Source organism: Entelurus aequoreus, linkage group LG20 (assembly GCF_033978785.1).
Source record: "Entelurus aequoreus isolate RoL-2023_Sb linkage group LG20, RoL_Eaeq_v1.1, whole genome shotgun sequence".
NCBI classification, from domain to species: Eukaryota; Metazoa; Chordata; class Actinopteri; order Syngnathiformes; family Syngnathidae; genus Entelurus; species Entelurus aequoreus.
In genome coordinates this window covers 5,714,946-5,738,391 of record NC_084750.1, presented here as the reverse complement: position 1 = coordinate 5,738,391, position 23,446 = coordinate 5,714,946, and the positions used below count along the sequence as shown (strand labels likewise).

At 38.9% G+C, this 23,446-nt stretch overlaps 2 protein-coding genes across 4 annotated transcripts in view; one reads left to right on the top strand and one right to left on the bottom strand.

The window, feature by feature from the left end:
* The window catches only part of LOC133635544 (oxidoreductase NAD-binding domain-containing protein 1-like), a 23,000-nt gene extending 20,177 nt beyond the window's left edge, over positions 1–2,823 (top strand). Inside the window, exon 8 of the mRNA XM_062028750.1 lies at positions 1,065–2,823. Coding sequence (XP_061884734.1) covers positions 1,065–1,222 — 158 coding nt within the window. The 3' untranslated portion in view covers positions 1,223–2,823. The remainder of the gene's footprint in view (positions 1–1,064) is intronic.
* A 3,854-nt stretch (positions 2,824–6,677) lies between these two features.
* The window catches only part of rftn1a (raftlin, lipid raft linker 1a), a 106,933-nt gene continuing 90,164 nt past the window's right edge, over positions 6,678–23,446 (bottom strand). For 2 of the 3 annotated variants that reach the window (XM_062029287.1, XM_062029289.1), the window contains 2 exons: positions 8,492–8,567; positions 6,678–7,061 (listed from right to left, as the gene is read on the bottom strand). In XM_062029287.1, the coding sequence (XP_061885271.1) occupies positions 6,693–7,061; positions 8,492–8,567 (445 nt within the window). In that variant the 3' untranslated portion in view covers positions 6,678–6,692. Of the gene's footprint in view, positions 7,106–8,491; positions 8,568–23,446 lie in introns of all 3 variants that reach the window. The other variant, XM_062029288.1, reaches the window with a different exon arrangement.

The following is a 23,446-nucleotide window of genomic DNA, read 5'->3' as shown; positions in this document are numbered from 1 at the left end:
GTTTTTTTCATAGTTTGGCCGGGGGTGCAACTTATACTCAGGAGCGACTTACTGTATGTGTGAAATTATTAACACATTACCGTAAAATATCAAATAATATTATTTATCTCATTCACGTAAGAGACTAGACGTAGAAGATTTAATCAGGTTTAGCGATTAGGAGTGACAGATTGTTTGGTAAACGTATAGCATGTTCTATATGTTATAGTTATTTGAATGACTCTTACCATAATATGTTACGTTAACATACCCGGCACGTTCTCAGTTGGTTATTTATGTGTCATCTAACGTACACTTATTCAGCCTGTTGTTCACTATTCTTTATTTATTTTAAATTGACTTTCAAATGTCTATTCTTGGTGTTGGCTTTTATCAAATACATTTCCCCAAAAAATGCGACTTATACTCCAGTGCGACTTATATATGTTTTTTTCCTTCTTTATTATGCATTTTCGGCCGGTGCGACTTATACTCCGGAGTGACTTATACTCCGAAAAATACGGTAATCATCTTTGCAGTCCTTTCATCCAACATCATAGGAAGGCTGCCTGAGGCTGAGCCAATCAGTGGCCACCATACTAAGCATGCTCCGATTGCTTGGGTCCAGTGCAGTGTTTCTTCACATTGTTGGGTTTTGAGCGCCCCCTAGAGGCCCGCCAAAATGACATATCTCAGCGGTACTCACTTGTAGTACACCTTTCCACCACTTGTGGCAGTAATGACAATATCAAACTAAAGTCAGAGAAGTTTCTTTAGCGCTAAAATGATGACTAAAGTGGTGACGCTGTATTTTCCTTTAGTTTTATTGACAGTTTAGTTAAGAAACATCTATTATTATTTACTATCATTTTATTTTATGTTTTAAAATGCCAAATAATGGCGCTGATAATCAGTCTTTTCCTGCTAAATAAATAGCTGACTTATTCAGCAGCCAAAAGATGTGATTCCACTCCCACAGACGTGAGTCCCACGCTATGTGAAATGCACTCTCCCGCTGTTCACATACAACTGGCAATAAAAGCAGTTTGAATTAGTTTCTAATAAAAGGAAGTTTGATCCTGCAGGGCAAAGAATCACAGCAGAGGAACTGCGGGCTCACGTGGACCCAGAAAGGACTTTATGTTACCTCTGTGGACCTCCACCCATGATTGAGGCCATCTCCAGAACCCTCCGGGACCTGGGCCTGGCACAGGACAGGATCGTGTTTGAGAAGTGGTGGTAGTGACATCATCAGCATCCTGCCCACTTGGGACCAGGATGACGCCGTGTTTGTGGTGCAGGTGACAATGTGAACATGGGATATTTATTAGACTTGGACTTAGACAAACTTTAACGATCCACAAGGGAAATTGGACCGAAAACAAGCCTTTACTCGGCTCCCAGGTGCCAAATCCTCCACTGATTCTTACAAAAGTCTTTTTCTTGTCGTGCTTAAAACCAGCTGCTACACAGCAGACTGTCATGGAGCCTCCAGGTGGCCTCTGATTGGTCCACATTCCTCTCAGCAGGGGGCCACCCATTGGTTTCCAGCGAGGAAATAAATGAGATTGAAGAAACGCTTAATTTATCACCATTTTTATGTAAATACAACACATCCACAGTAGTCGGAAATAAATAGCAATGTTGTAACAACATCAATGACAGGAAACTCTGCTTACGAATACTCTGTTTCCGTAGCAACGGCTGCCTAAATAAACATTCCACATCAATCATTCTTACGGTTCATGTAAGAGAGTACGTTTCTCTGGAAATTAACAAAGGGCCGTTTCTTGGGCCAGCTCAGTTCTAGCACGGCACTTTCTCAGAAGAACGTCTCCAAATTCTACAAATGAACACAAATTGTGTGAACAGGCCTGTGAGAAAGTAGTAAAACAAGTCCAAATAATACTTTCATTGTGCAACAACAACACTTTTTCTTTCAACAACACCCGAGCAGCAAAGTGCAATGGGACTCATCATTAGGTACACCTGCACTTCCCCTCATTCATGTTGCTAATGATGCAACTTTTTCTCTTCCAAACCTCGACCAATCATAGTGCAGACAGCAGGAAGGGGACTCATGTGCTTTACCTGACACATGAAACGTGTCGAATTCTGCCATACACTATCCAATTTAGCCACCAGATGGCAGTAGAGTGTTGGATTTCTTAAAATGTGTTTTGTGGCAATTCCAACTTTGACCACAGCGTCAGAGCTTTCCATCATTTTCAGAAGACAGCATTGCGAAATGACTACCCCTCTTCCTCTCACGTGAGATCCACCCATATTATTTAGTATGTTTGATCAAGTGAAATGAATCAATGTGCGGTATGGAGAAATCTAACCCTATGCTGTCTTTAAGTGTAAGTTTTTGCAGACACCGAGTAATAATTCATGAGACGAAGCGCATGACGCCGTAAGTTGAAATAAAATACCTTTATTGTCGTTGCCTTCAAAATAAGAGCACCGCTCCAGTAAAACGCCAATAAGCCACACACAACAACAGTCAGCAGATATAAATAGTAGCAGTGTTAAGAAAAGATGAATAAGCACTAATAAAAGTGCAGTGCCTTGATGAGGGTGATGTGTGCGACTGTTCAGGAAAATATCTTTCTAAATATGCTCCTTTTTTTGAGACACCTCTAACACTTCCCTGAAGTCTTTTGATATGTTTGTGGATTCATATCATGATGCGGACACGTTTGTTGCTGGATATTTTCTAATTCACTTCTGCTTTGGAGAGTTAAAGTTCAATTAAGGACCTGTTTTATTAATGTCTCGCTTATGTGCTTAGCTGTTGTGTAGCTGCTAGCATGTTTACATTTTGTGAAATTGAATAAATTGTGTTCTTTTTAGAGGACATTTAGATGTTAAGTAGGTCTGCACAAGCAAACTCCCAGCAGGACTGCTTGTATCGCACATGACATCACACACAAGCAAACTCCCAGCAGGAGTGCTTGTATCGCACATGACATCACACACAAGCAAACTCCCAGCAGGAGTGCTTGTATCGCACATGACATCACACACAAGGAAACACCCTGCAGGAGTGCTTGTATTGCACATGATATCACACACAAGTAAACACCCTGCAGGAGTGCTTGTATTGCACATGATATCACACACAAGGAAACACCCTGCAGGGCTGCTTGTATCGCACATGCTATCACACACAAACATCCTGCTGGACTGCTTGTATCGCACATGATATCACACACAAGTAAACACCCTCCAGGACTGCTTGTATTGCACATGATATCACACACAAGTAAACACCCTGCAGGGCTGCTTGTATCGCACATGACATCACACACAAGCAAACTCCCAGCAGGAGTGCTTGTATCGCACATGACATCACACACAAGCAAACTCCCAGCAGGAGTGCTTGTATCGCACATGACATCACACACAAGGAAACACCCTGCAGGAGTGCTTGTATTGCACATGATATCACACACAAGTAAACACCCTGCAGGAGTGCTTGTATTGCACATGATATCACACACAAGGAAACACCCTGCAGGGCTGCTTGTATCGCACATGCTATCACACACAAACATCCTGCTGGACTGCTTGTATCGCACATGATATCACACACAAGTAAACACCCTCCAGGACTGCTTGTATTGCACATGATATCACACACAAGTAAACACCCTGCAGGGCTGCTTGTATTACACATGGTATCACACAAGTAAACAGGCTGCAGGACTGCTTGTATCGCACATGATATCACACACAAGTAAACACCCTGCAGGAGTGCTTGTATTGCACATGATATCACACACAAGGAAACACCCTGCAGGGCTGCTTGTATCGCACATGCTATCACACACAAACATCCTGCTGGACTGCTTGTATCGCACATGATATCACACACAAGTAAACACCCTCCAGGACTGCTTGTATTGCACATGATATCACACACAAGTAAACACCCTGCAGGGCTGCTTGTATTACACATGGTATCACACAAGTAAACAGGCTGCAGGACTGCTTGTATCGCACATGATATCACACACAAGTAAACACCCTGCAGGAGTGCTTGTATTGCACATGATATCACACACAAGTAAACACCATGCAGGACTGCTTGTATCGCACATGATGTCACACACAAGTAAACAGGCTGCAGCACTGCTTGTATCACACATTATATCACACACAAGTAAACAGTCTCCAGGACTGCTTGTATCGCACATGATGTCACACACAAGTAGACACTGCAGGACTGCTTGTATCAGACATGATATCAGACGCAAACATGCTGCAGGACTGCTTGTATCGCACATGATGTCACACACAAGTAAACTGGCTGCAGGACTGCTTGTATCGCACATGATATCACACACAAGTAAACCGTCTCCAGAACTGCTTGTATCACACATGATATCACACAAAAGTAAACACCCTGCAGGACTGCTTGTATTGCACATGATATCACACACAAGTAAACACCCTGCAGGACTGCTTGTATTGCACATGATATCACACACAAGTGAACAGGCTGCAGGACTGCTTTTATCGCACATGATATCACATACAAGTAAACACCCTGCAAGAGTGGTTGAATTGCAGATGATATCACACACAAGTAAACACCCTGCAGGACTGCTTGTATCACACATGATGTGACACACAAGTAAACACTCTGCAGGACTGCTTGTATCGCACATGATATCACGCACAAGTAAACAGGCTGCAGGACTGCTTGTATTGCACATGATATCACATACAAGTAAACACTCTGCAAGAGTGGTTGAATTGCAGATGATATCACACACAAGTAAACACTCTGCAGGACTGCTTGTATCAGGCATGATATCAGACGCAAACAGACACAAGTAAACATGCTTTAGGACTGCCTGTATCGCACTTGATATCACACAAAAGTAAACACCCTGCAGGACTGCTTGTATTGCACATGATATCACACACAAGTAAACACCCTGCAGGACTGCTTGTATCGCACATGATATCACGCACAAGTAAACAGGCTGCAGGACTGCTTGTATCGCACATGATATCACACACAAGTAAACAGGACTGCTTGTATCGCACATGATATCACACACAAGTAAACACCCTGCAGGACTGCTTGTATCGCACATGATATCACGCACAAGTAAACAGGCTGCAGGACTGCTTGTATCGCACATGATATCACACACAAGTAAACAGGACTGCTTGTATCGCACATGATATCACATACAAGTAAACACCCTGCAAGAGTGCTTGAATTGCAGATGATATCACACACAAATGAACACCCTGCAGGACTGCTCGTCTCACACATGATGTGACACACAAGTAATCACTGCAGGACTGCTTGTATCAGGCATGATATCCGACGCAAACAGACACAAGTAAACATGCTGTAGGACTGCCTGTATCGCACTTGATATCACACACAAGTAAATACCCTGCAGGATTGCTTTATCGCACATTTTATCATCCACAAGTAAACACACTGCAGGACTGCTTGTATCGCACGAGATATCACACACAAGTAAACAGGCTGTAGGACTGCTTGTATCGCACATGATATCACACACACAGGTAAACACCTGATTTTTTGCTAATATCAGACAAGCTGGCACACCACTCGTGTTTTTGTTGCTCACAGAAATCTAAGACTTCAGTCGTGTGAAAGTGTAACACAAGGTGTCCACCAGGTGGTGCAGCTAAAGATGCCCTGTGGGATACATGGTGGTCACAATGCTCCAGTTGCGGAGCACTTCATGTTCCATTAGTTCAAGTCCCCCGTCGTCGGCAAAGAGCAGGAAACAACAGCTTTGGCTGTAGGAAACTTCCACTATTGCCACCATCCTTGCCAGTCAATAACAGTAATTACAGAGGAAAGAGGAGTGTTGTTGCAGCTGGAACTAATCAAAGTGTCGTTGGTGTGAGTCATTTTCGTAGCAAATTGTAAATGTGCGTGTACAATGAAGGACGTGAACGCGCATGATGCTAATAATATTAGTTCTCACAGTAAAATGTCTACCTGCAGAACAGGAAAAGTGTATTTGTTGTCATCCAGCTGCTTTATTTACATTTGATCTAAATAGGATCGCAGTTTGCATTCTAACGTTGGTTAAAACACCAAAGAAAATTTCTCATGCACTCCAAATCATTTCACCAATCCTAGTCTGCTTCTAATTGCTACTCAGCTGTGGTCCGTATGGTGCTGGCTTGTAGTACACTTTTCCACCACTTGTGGCAGTAATGACAAGACCGCCGTAGAAGACGATGACTAAAGTGGTGAAGCTGGGTTTTCATTTTATTGATAGTTTAGTTGAGAAATGAATGCAGTTATAAGGACATTATTGGGTGTTGTTTATTTTTTAGTCAGTTATTGAAGTCCCTTCTTCTGCCGTATGTTTGATGACTATTTATTTTTCTAGTCAGCCTAAAGATGAGGCGTTCAATACATTTTTACATATTTTTGATGAAGGTGATTTCATACCATTTGACAAGGTTGTATGTCAGATAGAATGATTGAATATGATGTGGGACGACTAATTCAGTGTTGATATTTGAGCGGGCCCCGGGCCCCGCTGTAGTGGAGAAGTTGTGGGAGACCTTGTTCTCTTTCAAAGTGTTGTACTGAAGCTGGTGGGGTAGTTAGTTTGATGCTAATGAGGTGATGAATATTCATGGTGCAGGCGTGCCTAATGAAGAGGCCAGTACTCGGGTAAAAAAGGAGCAATACGTCAACAGACGCCAGAAAAGAGCTGATGTCGGACGCGCTCCATCTTCACGTCCGCTCTGACTCCTCCCCCTCCGCGACACACGTCCGTCCATGTCACCGTCTTCCTGGCCGCCGGACCGCCGTCAACGTCCGTCTCCTCCTCCCGCTCCCCGAGGGACGGCAGGCTGCCCGACAGGAAGGGGCGGTCCCTGTCAGCGTGCCCCTCCCCCTCCTCGCCGCTCCACGTCCGCAGCCCGTCCGCCTGCTGGTCGCCCGCACGCCGCAGCGTGTCCATCTGCGTGTCGAGGACCAGGGAGCGATCCTCGCCCTCCTCCAGCATCTCGCCGCTCGCGTGCTTCTTGGTCCTGTGGCGACCTCGCCGGGTCAGCAACTGGAACCAGAACCAGAACCAGTTTCAGCTCGTCTTCTTTCCCGCTGACCAAACGCAACAAATACTGTCAAATACTACTACAGTAAATGAATGTATACTAATACTATCAGATATTACAGTACATGAATGTATACTAATACTGTCAAGTATTACAGTACATGAATGTATACTAATACTATCAGATATTACAGTACATGAATGTATACTAATACTGTCAAATATTACAGTACATGAATGTATACTAATACTATCAAACATGAATGTACACTAATACTATCAAATATTACAGCACATGAATGTGCACAAATACTATCAGATACTACAGTACATGAATGTATACTAATACTATCAAACATGAATGTATACTAATACTATCAAATATTACAGCACATGAATGTGCACAAATACTATCAGATACTACAGTACATGAATGTACACAAATACGATCAAATATTACAGTACATCAATGTACAGTAATACTATCAAATATTACAGTGCATTAATGTATACTACTATCAAATATTACAGTACATGAATGTATACTAATACTATCAAATATGAATGTACACTAATACTATCAAATATTACAGTACTTGAATGTACACAAATACTATTAAATATTACAGCACATTAATGTACACTAATATCAAATATTACAGTACATGAATGTACACAAATACTATTAAATATTACAGTACATTAATGTACACTAATACTATCAAATATTACAGTACATGAATGTACAGTAATACTATCAAATATTACAATACATGAGTGTACACTAATACTATCAAATATTACAGTGCATTAATGTATACTAATACTATCAATTACAGTACATGAATGTACACTAAAACTATCGAATATTATAGTACATGAATGTACACAAATACTATTAAATATTACAGTACATCAATGTACACTAATACAATCAAATATTACAGTACATGAATGTATACTAATACTATCAAGTATTACAGTACATGAATGTACACAAATACTATCAAATATCACAGTTCATGAATACACAAATATCAAATACCACAGTACATGATTGTATACTAATACTATCAAATACTACAGTACATGATTGTATACTAATACTATCAAATACTACAGTACATGAATGTACACTAATACTGTCAAATATTACAGTACATGAATGTACACTAGTACTATCAAATATTACAGTACATGAATGTACACTAATACTGTCAAATATTACAGTACATGAATGTATATAAGTATTATATATTACAGTACATGAATATACTGAAGTATTATTAGATATTACAGTACATGAATGTATAGAAGTATTATTAGATATTACAGTACATGAATGTACAGAAGTATTATTAGATATTACAGTACACGAATGTATAGAAGTATTATTATATATCACAGTACATGAAGATACTACGTTGACCTACCTTGAAGTCTTTCCTCCTGCGCTGTAAAACGGGTCTCTGAAGGAAGAGGATCTGTTTGGTGGACAAACTGCCGTCGCTGCAGAAAGAAGGTAAGACAAATGTTAAACCTGAATATGATGACGCGTGAGAAATGATTTATTTGGTTCAGGTGACAGGTCTATATATATATATATATATATATATATATATATATATATATATATATATATATATATATATATATATATATATATATATATATATATATATATATATATATATATACATATATATATATATATATATATATATATACATATATATATATATATATATATATATACATATATAGATAGATATATATATATATATATATACATATATAGATAGATATATATATATATATATATATATATATATATATAGATAGATAGATATAGATATATATATATATATATAGATATATAGATATATATATATATATATATATATATATATATATATATATATATATATATATATATATTTATTTATTTATAGGCTGGAGTCATACTTAATTGGACCCTGGATAGCTCGATGGTAACGCTGCCGGATCCTAATGAAGGCGTACTGGGTTTGAATCCCAGTTGGTTCTATGTTTTGTTTCACCTCAATTGTAGTTTACTACAACAGATGTCATATGCTCACAACAAGACCCAGGATAGGTCAATGGTTATGACTGCTACCTCTCAGTCAGTAGTACGGGGTTCAAATCCATGACTTGGAAGTTCAAGTTGTATTTTTCACCTCTATCATAGTTCACTGATTGCATTTGTGTACGAGCAAAAATCACATCTTGCTGGGACCCAGTATATCTCAATGGTCAACACTGTGGGCTCCCGATACATGGGTACTTGGTTTGAACCCCAGACAAGTAATCAGAATGTTGGATCAACGGTTTGCAATTAAAAAAAAGTCTCCTGACATCCTGCCGACTGTCTTTCATTTCTGTTGAACTTTTATGTCATCTTACTTACTAAATCAGTCACAGTAACAATCTACTGTAAATGTTATGTTATCACTGCAACTTAACTGCAAACCTGAACACTGAAGTGAAGCACCACCCACATCGAGAATGACGCGCTCAGCAGGTGTTTGCTGCAGGGATGTCACCTCTTCTCAGAGCGAAAAATAGTTGGTTCTATGTATCTGTTTCACCACAATCATAGGTTACTAGTTTACTAGTTCACCATTACATCAGTGAAGAAAACCCAGGATAGAACAGTGGTTAAGACTGCTCCCTCTCAGTCCGTAGTACTGAGTTCAAATCCTTGACTTTTAAAGTTGAGGAATTTGTTTTACCTCTATCATATATCACTGATTGCATTTGTAAATAAACAAACATCATGAATCATCAAGACTCTGGATAGTTTAATAGTCAACACTGTGGGCTCCCCAGAATCCCAACTCAGCAAGACCCATGATACCATAGTGGTTAAGACTGCTGCATCTCAGTCAGTAGTGGTGGGTTCAAATCTGTTACTTCGAAAGTTTAGTTTTCTTTGACCTCTAGAATAGTTCACTGATTGTATTTGTATATGAACAAAAATGAAGTTATAACAAGACCCTTGTTAGCATGGTGGTTAAGACTGCTACCTCTCAGTCAGTAGTGTGGGGTTCAAATCCATTACTAGGAAATTGTAGGTTTTTGTTTCACCTCTATCATAGTCCACTGATTGCATTTGTATATGAGCGAAAATCAGTGTGTGATGGGACCCAGGATAGCTCAATGGTCAACACTGTGGGCTCCCAATACAGGGGTACTTGGTTCAAACCCCAAACAAGTAATCGTTAATTTGGCTGAATGTCGTCAAAACGACATAAATTGAGTAATGTTATGTGCTCATTGCCTGATTAACATAGAGTTAAAAAGTTAAGTCAATACTAAAGATAATAATAATTGTCAAATAGTCAATGAATACACCTCAGGGGTTACCTGTGTGTGAGAGAGTGTGTGTGCGAGTGAGTGTGTGTGTATGAGTGTGTGCGAGTGAGCGTGTGAGTGTAATTCCTGAGGTGGGGGGAATTGGAGTAAAACATAATAATAGAGAGCGTTGACCAATGAGCTCTCCTTGGTACGATTAAAAACAAAAAAAAAGTTAATTGGAACAGTTAAAAAAATAATTAAATTAGTTAATTTTTTTTTGTTTTCATTACATGTGGAGGTTAAATATATCATCTGACACTTCCAATCAAAGTTCATAGATTGGAAGTCAACTTACTGGATTTGAACCCAGCACCATTCATTCCAAGACAACAGTCTTGCCCACTGTGCTATACTGGGTGCTGGGAAACCTTGTATTCGGCTTGTATAGAAAGCTAATCGGAGACTTGTTGCTGGGTAAACTACACTATAAACCAGTGGAATAAAACACTGTCAACCCGACTGGTATTGAACCCAGGACTGTTAAATCCTAATCAAGAGTCTTGACCACTGGGCCATCCTGGCACTGGTATGTCATTCCTTCCGGCTCATATAAAAAGCAAATCAGAGACTTAAAGTGGAACAAAATGCTGCGAACCTACCCGGGATTGAACCCAGCACCATTCATTCCAAGTCAACAGTCTTACCCACTGTGCTATCCCGGGTCTTGCGAAATCTTGTATCCGGCTGGTAAAGAAAGCTAATCGGAGACTTGTTGCTGGGTAAACTACACTATAAACCAGTGGAATAAAACACTGTCAATCCGACTGGTATTGAACCCAGGACTGTTTAATCCTAATCAAGAGTCTTAACCACTGGGCCATCCTGGCACTGGTAAATCATTCTTTCCAGTTCGTATAAAAAGCTAATCAGAGACTTAAGTTGGAACAAAATGCTACCAACCTACCTGGGATTGAACACAGCATCCTTCATTCCAAGTCAACAGTCTTACCCACTGTGCTATCCTGGGACTTCCGAATTCTGATATCCGGCTTGTATAGAAAGTTAATCAGGGACTCTTTGCTGGGTAAAATACACAAGAGGTGGACCAAAATACAACCAACCCGACTGGTACCGAACTCAGGACTGTTTATTGCATGTCTAGATTCTTAACCACTGGGCCATCCTGGGAATTGCGAAGATATCTTTCTGGCTCATATAGAAAGGTAATCAGAGACTTGTCGCTGGGTAAACTACACTATAACCCAGTGGAATAAAATACTGTCAAACCGACTGGTATTGAACCTAGGACTGTTTAATTCTAATCAAGAGTCTTAACCACTGGGCCATCGTGGAACTGGTAAGTCATTCTTTCCGGCTCTTATAAAAATCTAATCAGAAACTTCAGGTGGAACAAAATGCTACCAGCCTACCTGGGATTGAACCCAGCACCCTTCATTCCAAGTCACCAGTCTTCATACTGTATATATGTGTATATATATATATACATTTATATATTAGGGCTGTCTAACAATTAAAATAATTTTCCGCGATTAGTTAACTCAAAATTAATCGCAGATAGGTATCATTTTTCATCATTAATAAGTGTACCCAAGACAAATAATTTTCACGTAGGGTGGCTTCATATCGCTGTGTGACAATGTTTTAACCTTCTCTATTAAATAATAAAATGTAATATTGAGCCTGCTAATCATTCTGAAATTCACAACTCGACCAGAACATCTTATAAAAGAATTTACAGATTATTTCAGCCAGCCGGAACTCTACAATACATTATATTACTTTATTTTGTTTGGTTTGGTGGCTAACAGGAAGCCGTACATTAAGGGGAAACCCTAAATGTAGTTTAACCAGATGTAAAGCCTAGCGCTTCTATTTTGAAATGTGCGATTGGTTTGAGAAAGTGTCATGACAAGTTTTAATGTTGGATCAACGGTTTGCAATTAAAAAAAAGTCTCCTTCTGACATCCTGCAGACTGTCTTTCATTTCTGTTGAACTTTTATGTCATCTTACTTACTAAATCAGTCACAGTAACAATCTACTGTAAATGTTATGTTATCACTGCAACTTAACTGCAAACCTGAACACTGAAGTGAAGCACCACCCACATCGAGAATGACGCGCTCAGCAGGTGTTTGCTGCAGGGATGTCACCTCTTCTCAGAGCAAAAAATAGTTGGTTCTATGTATCTGTTTCACCACAATCATAGGTTACTAGTTTACTAGTTCACCATTACATCAGTGAAGATAGGACAGTGGTTAAGACTGCTGCCTCTCAGTCCGTAGTACTGAGTTCGAATCCTTGACTTTTAAAGTTGAGGAATTTGTTTTACCTCTATCATATATCACTGATTGCATTTGTAAATAAACAAACATCAAGAATCATCAAGACTCTGGATAGTTTAATAGTCAACACTGTTGGCTCCCCAGAATCCCAACTCAGCAAGACCCATGATACCATAGTGGTTAAGACTGCTGCATCTCAGTCAGTAGTGGTGGGTTCAAATCTGTTACTTCGAAAGTTTAGTTTTCTTTGACCTCTAGAATAGTTCACTGATTGTATTTGTATATGAACAAAAATGAAGTTATAACAAGACCCTTGTTAGCATGGTGGTTAAGACTGCTACCTCTCAGTCAGTAGTGTGGGGTTCAAATCCATTACTAGGAAATTGTAGGTTTTTGTTTCACCTCTATCGTAGTCCACTGATTGCATTTGTATATGAGCGAAAATCAGTGTGTGATGGGACCCAGGATAGCTCAATGGTCAACACTGTGGGCTCCCAATACAGGGGTACTTGGTTCAAACCCCAGACAAGTAATCATTAATTTGGCTGATTGTCGTCAAAACGACATAAATTGAGTAATGTTATGTGCTCATTGCTTGATTAACATAGAGTTAAAAAATTAAGTCAATACTAAAGATAATAATAATTGTCAAATAGTCAATGAATACACCTCAGGGGTTACCTGTGTGTGTGTGTGAGAGAGTGTGTGTGTGTGTGCGAGTGAGTGTGCGTGTATGAGTGTGTGCGAGTGAGCGTGTGAGTGTAATTCCTGAGGTGGGGGGAATTGGAGTAAAACATAATAATAGAGAGCGTTGACCAATGAGCTCTCCTGGGTACGATTAAAAACAAAAAAAAAGTTAATTGGAACAGTTAAAAAAATAATTAAATTAGTTAATTTTTTTTTGTTTTCATTACATGTGGACGTGAAATATATCATCTGACACTTCCAATCAAAGTTCATAGATTGGAAGTCAACTTACTGGATTTGAACCCAGCACCATTCATTCCAAGACAACAGTCTTGCCCACTGTGCTATACTGGGTGCTGGGAAACCTTGTATTCGGCTTGTATAGAAAGCTAATCGGAGACTTGTTGCTGGGTAAACTACACTATAAACCAGTGGAATAAAACACTATCAATCCGACTGGTATTGAACCCAGGACTGTTTAATCCTAATCAAGAGTCTTAACCACTGGGCCATCCTGGCACTGGTAAATAATTATTTCCAGTTCATATAAAAAGCTAATCAGAGACTTAAAGTGGAACAAAATGCTACCAGCCTACCTGGGATTGAACACAGCATCCTTCATTCCAAGTCAACAGTCTTACCCACTGTGCTATCCTGGGACTTCCAAATTCTGATATCCGGCTTGTATAGAAAGTTAATCAGGGACTCTTTGCTGGGTAAAATACACAAGAGTTGGACCAAAATACAATCAACCCGACTGGTATCGAACTCAGGACTGTTTATTGCATGTCTAGATTCTTAACCACTGGGCCATCCTGGGTATTGCGAAGATATCTTTCTGGCTCATATAGAAAGGTAATCAGAGACTTGTCGCTGGGTAAACTACACTATAACCCAGTGGAATAAAATACTGTCAAACCGACTGGTATTGAACCCAGGACTGTTTAATTCTAATCAAGAGTCTTAACCACTGGGCCATCGTGGAACTGGTAAGTCTTTCTTTCCGGCTCATATAAAAATCAAATCAGAGACTTAAGGTGGAACAAAATGCTACCAACCTACCTGGGATTGAACCCAGCACCCTTCATTCCAAGTCAACAGTCTTACCCACTGTGCTATCCTGGGTCTTGTTAAAATTTGTATCCGGCTTGTATAGAAAGCTAATCAGGGACTCTTTGCTTAATGAACTACGATAGAGGTCGTATATATGAATATATACACACATATATATATATATATATATATATATATATATATATATATATATATATATATATATATATATATATATATATATATATATATATATATATATATATATATATATATATATGTATATATATATGTATACATATATATATATATATATATATATATATATATATATATATATATATATATATATATTAGGGCTGTCAAACAATTAAAATAATTTTCCGCGATTAGTTAACTCAAAATTAATCACAGATAGGTATCATTTTTCATCATTAATAAGTGTACCCAAGACAAATCATTTTCACGTAGGGTGGCTTCATATCGCTGTGTGACAATGTTTTAACCTTCTCTGTTAAATAATAAAATGTAATATTGAGCCTGCTAATCATTCTGAAATTGACAACTCGACCAGAACATCTCATAAAAGAATTTACAGATTATTTCAGCCAGCCGGAACTCTACAATACATTATATTACTTTATTTTATTTGGTTTGGTGGCTAACAGGAAGCCATACATTAAGGAGAAACCCTAAATGTAGTTCAACAAGATGAAAAGCGTAGCGCTCCTATTTTGAAATGTGCGATTGGTTTGAGAAAGTGTCATGACAAGTTTTAATGTTGGATCAACGGTTTGCAATTAAAAAAAAGTCTCCTTCTGACATCCTGCCGACTGTCTTTCATTTCTGTTGAACTTTTATGTCATCTTACTTACTAAATCAGTCACAGTAACAATCTACTGTAAATGTTATGTTATCACTGCAACTTAACTGCAAACCTGAACACTGAAGTGAAGCACCACCCACATCGAGAATGACGCGCTCAGCAGGTGTTTGCTGCAGGGATGTCACCTCTTCTCCCGGCGAAAAATAGTTGGTTCTATGTATCTGTTTCACCACAATCATAGGTTACTAGTTTACTAGTTCACCATTACATCAGTGAAGAAAACCCAGGATAGAACAGTGGTTAAGACTGCTGCCTCTGAGTCCGTAGTACTGAGTTCAAATCCTTGACTTTTAAAGTTGAGGAATTTGTTTTACCTCTATCATATATCACTGATTGCATTTGTAAATAAACAAACATCATGATTCATCAAGACTCTGGATAGTTTAATAGTCAACACTGTGGGCTCCCCAGAATCCCAACTCAGCAAGACCCATGATACCATAGTGGTTAAGACTGCTGCATCTCAGTCAGTAGTGGTGGGTTCAAATCTGTTACTTCGAAAGTTTAGTTTTCTTTGACCTCTAGAATAGTTCACTGATTGTATTTGTATATGAACAAAAATGAAGTTATAAGAAGACCCTTGTTAGCATGGTGGTTAAGACTGCTACCTCTCAGTCAGTAGTGTGGGGTTCAAATCCATTACTAGGAAATTGTAGGTTTTTGTTTCACCTCTATCATAGTCCACTGATTGCATTTGTATATGAGCGAAAATCAGTGTGTGATGGGACCCAGGATAGCTCAATGGTCAACACTGTGGGCTCCCAATACAGGGGTACTTGGTTCAAACCCCAGACAAGTAATCATTAATTTGGCTGAATGTCGTCAAAACGACATAAATCGAGTAATGTTATGTGCTCATTGCCTGATTAACATAGAGTTAAAAAATTAAGTCAATACTAAAGATAATAATAATTGTCAAATAGTCAATGAATACACCTCAGGGGTTACCTGTGTGTGAGAGAGTGTGTGTGTGTGTGCGAGTGAGTGTGCGTGTATGAGTGTGTGCGAGTGAGCGTGTGAGTGTAATTCCTGAGGTGGGGGGAATTGGAGTAAAACATAATAATAGAGAGCGTTGACCAATGAGCTCTCCTGGGTACGTTTAAAAAAAAAAAAAAAGTTAATTGGAACAGTTAAAAAAATAATTAAATTAGTTAATTTTTTTTTTGTTTTCTTTACATGTGGAGGTGAAATATATCATCTGACACTTCCAACCAAAGTTCATAGATTGGAAGTCAACTTACTGGATTTGAACCCAGCACCATTCATTCCAAGACAACAGTCTTGCCCACTGTGCTATACTGGGTGCTGGGAAACCTTGTATTCGGCTTGTATAGAAAGCTAATCGGAGACTTGTTGCTGGGTAAACTACACTATAAACCAGTGGAATAAAACACTGTCAACCCGACTGGTATTGAACCCAGGACTGTTAAATCCTAATCAAGAGTCTTGATCACTGGGCCATCCTGGCACTGGTATGTCATTCCTTCCGGCTCATATAAAAAGCAAATCAGAGACTTAAAGTGGAACAAAATGCTGCCAACCTACTCGGGATTGAACCCAGCACCATTCATTCCAAGTCAACAGTCTTACCCACTGTGCTATCCCGGGTCTTGAGAAATCTTGTATCCGGCTTGTATAGAAAGCTAATCAGAGACTTGTTGCTGGGTAAACTACACTATAAACCAATGGAATAAAATACTGTCAACCCGACGGGTATCGAACACAGGACTGTTAAACACTAATCAAGAGTCCTAAGCACTGGGCCATCCTGGCACTGGTAAGTCATTCTTTCCGGCTCATATAAAAAGCAAATCAGAGACTTAAGGTGGAACAAAATGCTACCAACATACCTGTGGTTGAACCCAGCACCCTTCATTCCAAGTCAACAGTCTTACCCACTGTGCTATCCCGGGTCTTGAGAAATCTTGTATCCAGCTTGTATAGAAAGCTAATCAGAGACTTTTTGCTGGGTAAACTACACTATAAACCAGTGGAATAAAATACTGTCAACCCGACTGGTATTGAACCCAGGACTGGTTAATCCTAGTCAAGAGTCTTAACCACTGGCCCATCCTAAGTAATCCTTTCCGGCTCATATAAAAAGCAAATCAGAGACTTAAGGTGGAACAAAACACTACCAACCTACCTGGGATTGAACCCAGCACCCTTCATTCCAAGTCAATTACCCACTGTGCTATCCTAGGTCTTGTAAAATTTTGTATCCGGCTTCTATTTGACCATTTTTATTATCTTTAGCATTTACTTAATTTTTCAACTATATGTAAATCAAGCAAAGAGCACATAACATTACTCAGTGTATGCCGTCTTGACGCCATACAGCCAAATTACTAATTACTTGTCTGGGGTTTGAACCAAGTACCCCTGTTTTGGGAGCCCACTGTGTTGACCATTGAGCTATCCTGGGTCCCGCCTCAACATCATTTTCACTCATATACAAATGCAATCAGTGGGGTATGACAGAAGTTAAACAAAAAACTAAATCTTCCTAGTCATGGATTTGAACCCAGTACTGGAGACGGCAGACTTAACCATCATGCTATCCTGGGTCATGGTCTAACATACATTTTGCTCATATACAAATTCAATCAGTGGACAGTGATAGAGGTGAAATAAAAACTTACATTTTCCAAGTTATGGATTTGAACACAGTACTCGAGACCGAGAAGCAGCAGTCTTAACCATTGAGCTACACTTTCTCGGTCCGAATCTCTCTCGCTCCATTGTAAACAACGGGGAATTGTGAGGAATACTAGCTCCTGTGACGTCACGCTACTTCCGGTACAGGCAAGGCTTTTTTTTTTATCAGCGAGCAAAAGTTGCGAACTTTATCGTCGATTTTCTCTACTAAATCCTTTCAGCAAAAATATGGCAATATCGCGAAATGATCAAGTATGACACATAGAATGGATCTGCTATTCCCGTTTAAATTTAAAAAAATCATTTCAGTAGGCCTTTAACCACTGAGCTATGCTGGGTCTTGTGAAAGGAAGATTTTGTTCCTTACACAAATGTAATCGGGGACACCTTGCTCAGTAAAGAATGATGGAGGTGGAACAAAATACTGTCGACCAGAGTTGGGTTTGAACCCAGCACCCTTCATTACAAGTCAACAGTCTTAACCACTGAGCTATCCTGGGTTTTGTGAAAGGAAGATTTTGTTCCTTACACAAATGTAATGGAGGACTCCTGGCTCGGTAAAGTATGATGGAGGTGGAACAAAATAATTTCACCCCGTGTGGGATTTGAGTCAACAGTTTTAACAATCTTCATTATATCTCAAATATCTCAATATGACGCTACTGCAGTAATCGATATATTGCAATATATACACTACCGTTCAAAAGTTTGGGGTCACATTGAAATGTCCTTATTTTTGAAGGAAAAGCACTGTACTTTTCAATGAAGATAACTTTAAACTAGTCTTAACTTTAAAGAAATACACTCTATACATTGCTAATGTGGTAAATGACTATTCTAGTTGCAAATGTCTGGTTTTTGGTGCAATATCTACATAGGTGTAAAGAGGCCCATTTCCAGCAACTATCACTCCAGTGTTCTAATGGTACAATGTGTTTGCTCATTGGCTCAGAAGGCTAATTGATGATTAGAAAACCCTTGTGCAATCATGTTCACACATCTGAAAACAGTTTAGCTCGTTACAGAAGCTACAAAACTGACCTTCCTTTGAGCAGATTGAGTTTCTGGAGCATCACATTTGTGGGGTCAATTAAACGCTCAAAATGGCCAGAATAAGAGAACTTTCATTTGAAACTCGACAGTCTATTCTTGTTCTTAGAAATGAAGGCTATTCCACAAAATTGTTTGGGTGACCCCAAACTTTTGAACGGTAGTGTATATATATATATATATATATATATATATATATATATATATATATATATATATATATATATATATATATATATATATATATATATATGTTATATATATATACAGTATATATATATACAGTATATAGATACATATATATACACAATATATACATATATTATATATAACTATATATATACATACACACATACATATATATATGTGTATGTATGTATGTATATATAACTATATATACATACTATATATTTATATAAAACTATATATTGTATAGTTATAACTATATAACTATACTATATATATATATATATATATATATATATATATATATATATATATATATATATATATATATATATATATATATATATATATATATATATATATATAAACACACATATATGCATATATACACATATATGCATACACACATACACATTCATACACATATAGTACCTATGTATATGTACGTACACACACACATCTATCTAGTGGATTTTTTATTGTGTGATTTTATATTTTTAGATGATTGTGTGAGCTTTTGTGTGCTTTTATATTGTCTTGAGCAGTTGAAACTATCGTGTGAGGTTTGCGGATCTGAGATTGTTTTCATGCGTATGTTTTAGTATGATTGCTGAACTGTTCAGCGGACTGATTGCAGACAGCTGGGGACAATTACCAGATCAAGCGATGTGATTGGAGCAGAGGGCTGGGAGTTGCTGCTTAAATCTCAGAATGAGACTATGGAGAGCGAGGGAAGGACTGGAGCTTGGATGCATGACGGACAGCCAGGACGAGAATGTGAAGCAATTGTGGCCTTGGTGGGTATGTGTTCACGAGAAGCTGTCACAGACTGGTCAGTGAATCACATGCAAATATACTCGTGCTATCAAAGATACATTTTTTATATCTCCATCCATTTTCTACCGATTGTCCCTTTTGGGGTCGCGGGGGGTCGCTGGAGCCTGTCACAATTTTGAATTTGATTAATCAGGTACATTATTTGCTTGCAGATATCAAATCAACTTTTAAAAGACCCTGTATTTGACACCATTTTTTTTTATTATTCTCAGTGTCATATCTAAACATTTCTAAACGGGGGGTAAACATGCTAATTACAAAAATGTAATTTCAGCAAATACAGACTAATCCCAGCCTGGCCCTAAAATGAGTGAAAACAGATCAGTTTTTTCAGAGGAATACTTATTGGCAAGGCAAGGCAAGGCAACTTTATTTGTATAGCGCTTTTCATACACAAGGCAGACTCAAAGTGCTTCACAGACAACAAAGTGAAATGAAAGAAAATAAAAGCAAAATTAAAATGCAGACAATAAAAATAAAAACAGTGCAGACGTTAAAAGTTAAAAGATTAAAAGATTTAGCTGAAAGCTAAGGTGAACATAAAAGTCTTCAGTCTAGTTTTAAAAGTAGTGAGAGTTGGGGAGAGTCTGACATCTTCAGGAAGTTTATTCCAGCTATGTGTTGCATAGTGACTGAATGATGATCTCCCTTGATTTGAGTTTACTCTTGGAACCGCTAACAGATTGGTCTCAGAAGATCTTAGTGATCTAGAGGGCGTATATAGTGGGAGCATATCAGTGATATACTTGGGCCCTAGACCATGTAGTGATTTATATGTGAGCAGGAGGATTTTGAAATCTATTCTCTGATGTACAGGGAGCCAATGTAAGGATTTAAGAATTGGTGTAATGTGCTCACATTTTTTGGTCTTTGTTAGAACTCTAGCAGCAGCGTTCTGAACAAGCTGTAGCTGCCTGACAGTTTTTTTGGGAAGACCTGCAAGGAGACCATTACAATAGTCTAGCCTACTGGTAATAAAGGCATGTACAAGTTTTTCTAAGTCTTGAGCTGACATGAGCCCTCTAAGTCTTTTTACATTTTTGAGGTGATAGTAGGCCGATTTTGTTACTGATTTGATGTGACTGTCGAAATGTAAATCAGAATCTAAAATAACCCCAAGATTTCTGGCTTTATTTGAGGTTTTCAGGGACAGTGATTGAAGGTGTTGGATGACTTTAAACCTTTCTTTTTTAGCACCAAAAACAATTATCTCAGTTTTATCTTCATTTAGTTGTAGGAAATTTTGGCACATCCAGTGTTTGACTTGCTCAATGCACTGGCACAGAAGATCTATGGGGCGATAGTCATTTGGTGATAGCGCTACATAGATTTGGGTGTCATCGGCATAGCAATGATGGTCAATGTTATTATTTTGCATGATTTGTCCTAGTGGGAGCATATAGATGTTAAATAAAGTCGGCCCCAAGATTGAACCTTGGGGGACTCCACACGTTACGTTGGTTGGTTCTGATACAAAGTCACCAATGGAAACAAAATAGTTCCTATCTTGTAGATATGACTTGAACCAGCTTAAAACTGTGCCTGAGATCCCCACCCAGTTTTCCAACCCCTATTGTAATGAATTAATTTCACCCAAACACCCTTCTTAGGTGATCCCTGTAGAGGGGGTCCAGGGTTTACATCAGGGGTGGGCAATTAATTTTTACCGGGGGCCGCATGAGCAACCCGAGCACTGCTGGAGGGCCACATCGACAATATTTCAATTAAATTTTGCTCAATATTATTTTTGATATATACCGTAAGATAAATAATAATAATAATAATAATAATAGTAATACTTCAACATAGTGTGTGTAACAGCATTCCATGACTAATATATATAAATTAACATTAATAATAAATGACAGTAAAATAATCACACGTATGACTGAGGAGTCATAGTGTAACTTTGTGTGGTGTTTGAGTTGTCCGACTTTTTGTGTGGCCTTAAACGCACCAGTGGTTTAGTGCTATGCGTGTTGGTGACAGATGACAAGTTGGTTTTGGCCTGGTTTGTACGGCAGAAAATGACTAGTTTTTCGAGATAGAATTGTTTTACTCATGTTTTTGGTGTGGTTATGTCCGAATATAAACAGTTTTGTTCAATAAAGTGATCGATATAATTCCTGTCCTCGAAGCATCTCGATAGACGTTACAATAATTGAACGGTGTTCAATTGAACGGTGTTGACGAACACCATTAGGGCCGCTTGTTGTCACTGTCACTCAAAGTTGCATTGCAAAATTCCATAGAATAAATATGTTTATTTTGTTTAGAATTCAGATGGGATTTGATTTGGTGCGCGGCATATACTTGCTGCGCGCAGCGGACGCTTGAGCAGTGCGCAATTGCGCAGGCACGCACCTTAGAGGGAACGTTGCTTTGCAGTTCATGTGTTGTTGAAAACACGCCATTCCTCATCAACTTTTCTCTTTTTGGCGTCTCGGGTGTAAACCGTGCATCACTTGTCGCTGCATGTGCACCTTCACTCGCAGGTTACACACGGACACACGCCCATAAATAATACTTTTCAAAATAAAAGCAGCACAGTTGTATTGCGCGCAGGACATAGATGTTTTTTCAACTGTATTTTGTAATTGCAGTTGTTCACATTCACTCACACGGAAGTAATACAAATAACGATTTTCAAAACAAAAGCAGCACCGTTGTATTGCACACTCGACATAGATACTTTTTAAAATTTATTTTGTAATTTATAATTGGCCTCACGCGGGCCGGACAGGGACGCACAAAGGGCCGGATGCGGCCCGCGGGCCGCAGAATGCCCAGGTCTGGTTTACATTGACAGCTGCGTCACAAGACAACAGCAGAGTACAGTTGGTCATTGGAGAGGGTAGTGGCTACACATCAGGGGTTGCCAACCTGTCGATCAGTCAATCTTTGGGGCCCCTGCGATCGATCGCAATAATATTAGGAAAAAAAAAAAGTATTATGACATTAGTGCCACCCCCACCCGGGAAGTGACCAACAGATTTGCAAACAGGCAAGCATTTTATCACCTGAACACGCACGCACGTCTCTGCCTCTCTCTCTCTTCAGCCTCTCATTCTGGCACTCTTGACATCGCGGCCGCACACCCGCTCATCTCGCAAACGCGTATTGCATTACGTGCCCAGAAATCATGGCGCTGCAACAATGGTCCACGACCATCATCACTCGTCTGCGACGGGAAGCTAACAATCCAAATACTAAAGTCTGTGAACATTGCTCCAAAGTATGGATTTTGTGTTGATTTATTGGGCATACAAAGGTAAACATTGACTTGTGCAAAGGCAATAATATATGATAAAACAAGGCGGCAGCTAAAGAAGGACTTCCCCGTTTATCACACAGGAAATACCAGATAGTTGAACAGCTGGTTTTACTACAAACCTCGTTTCCATATGAG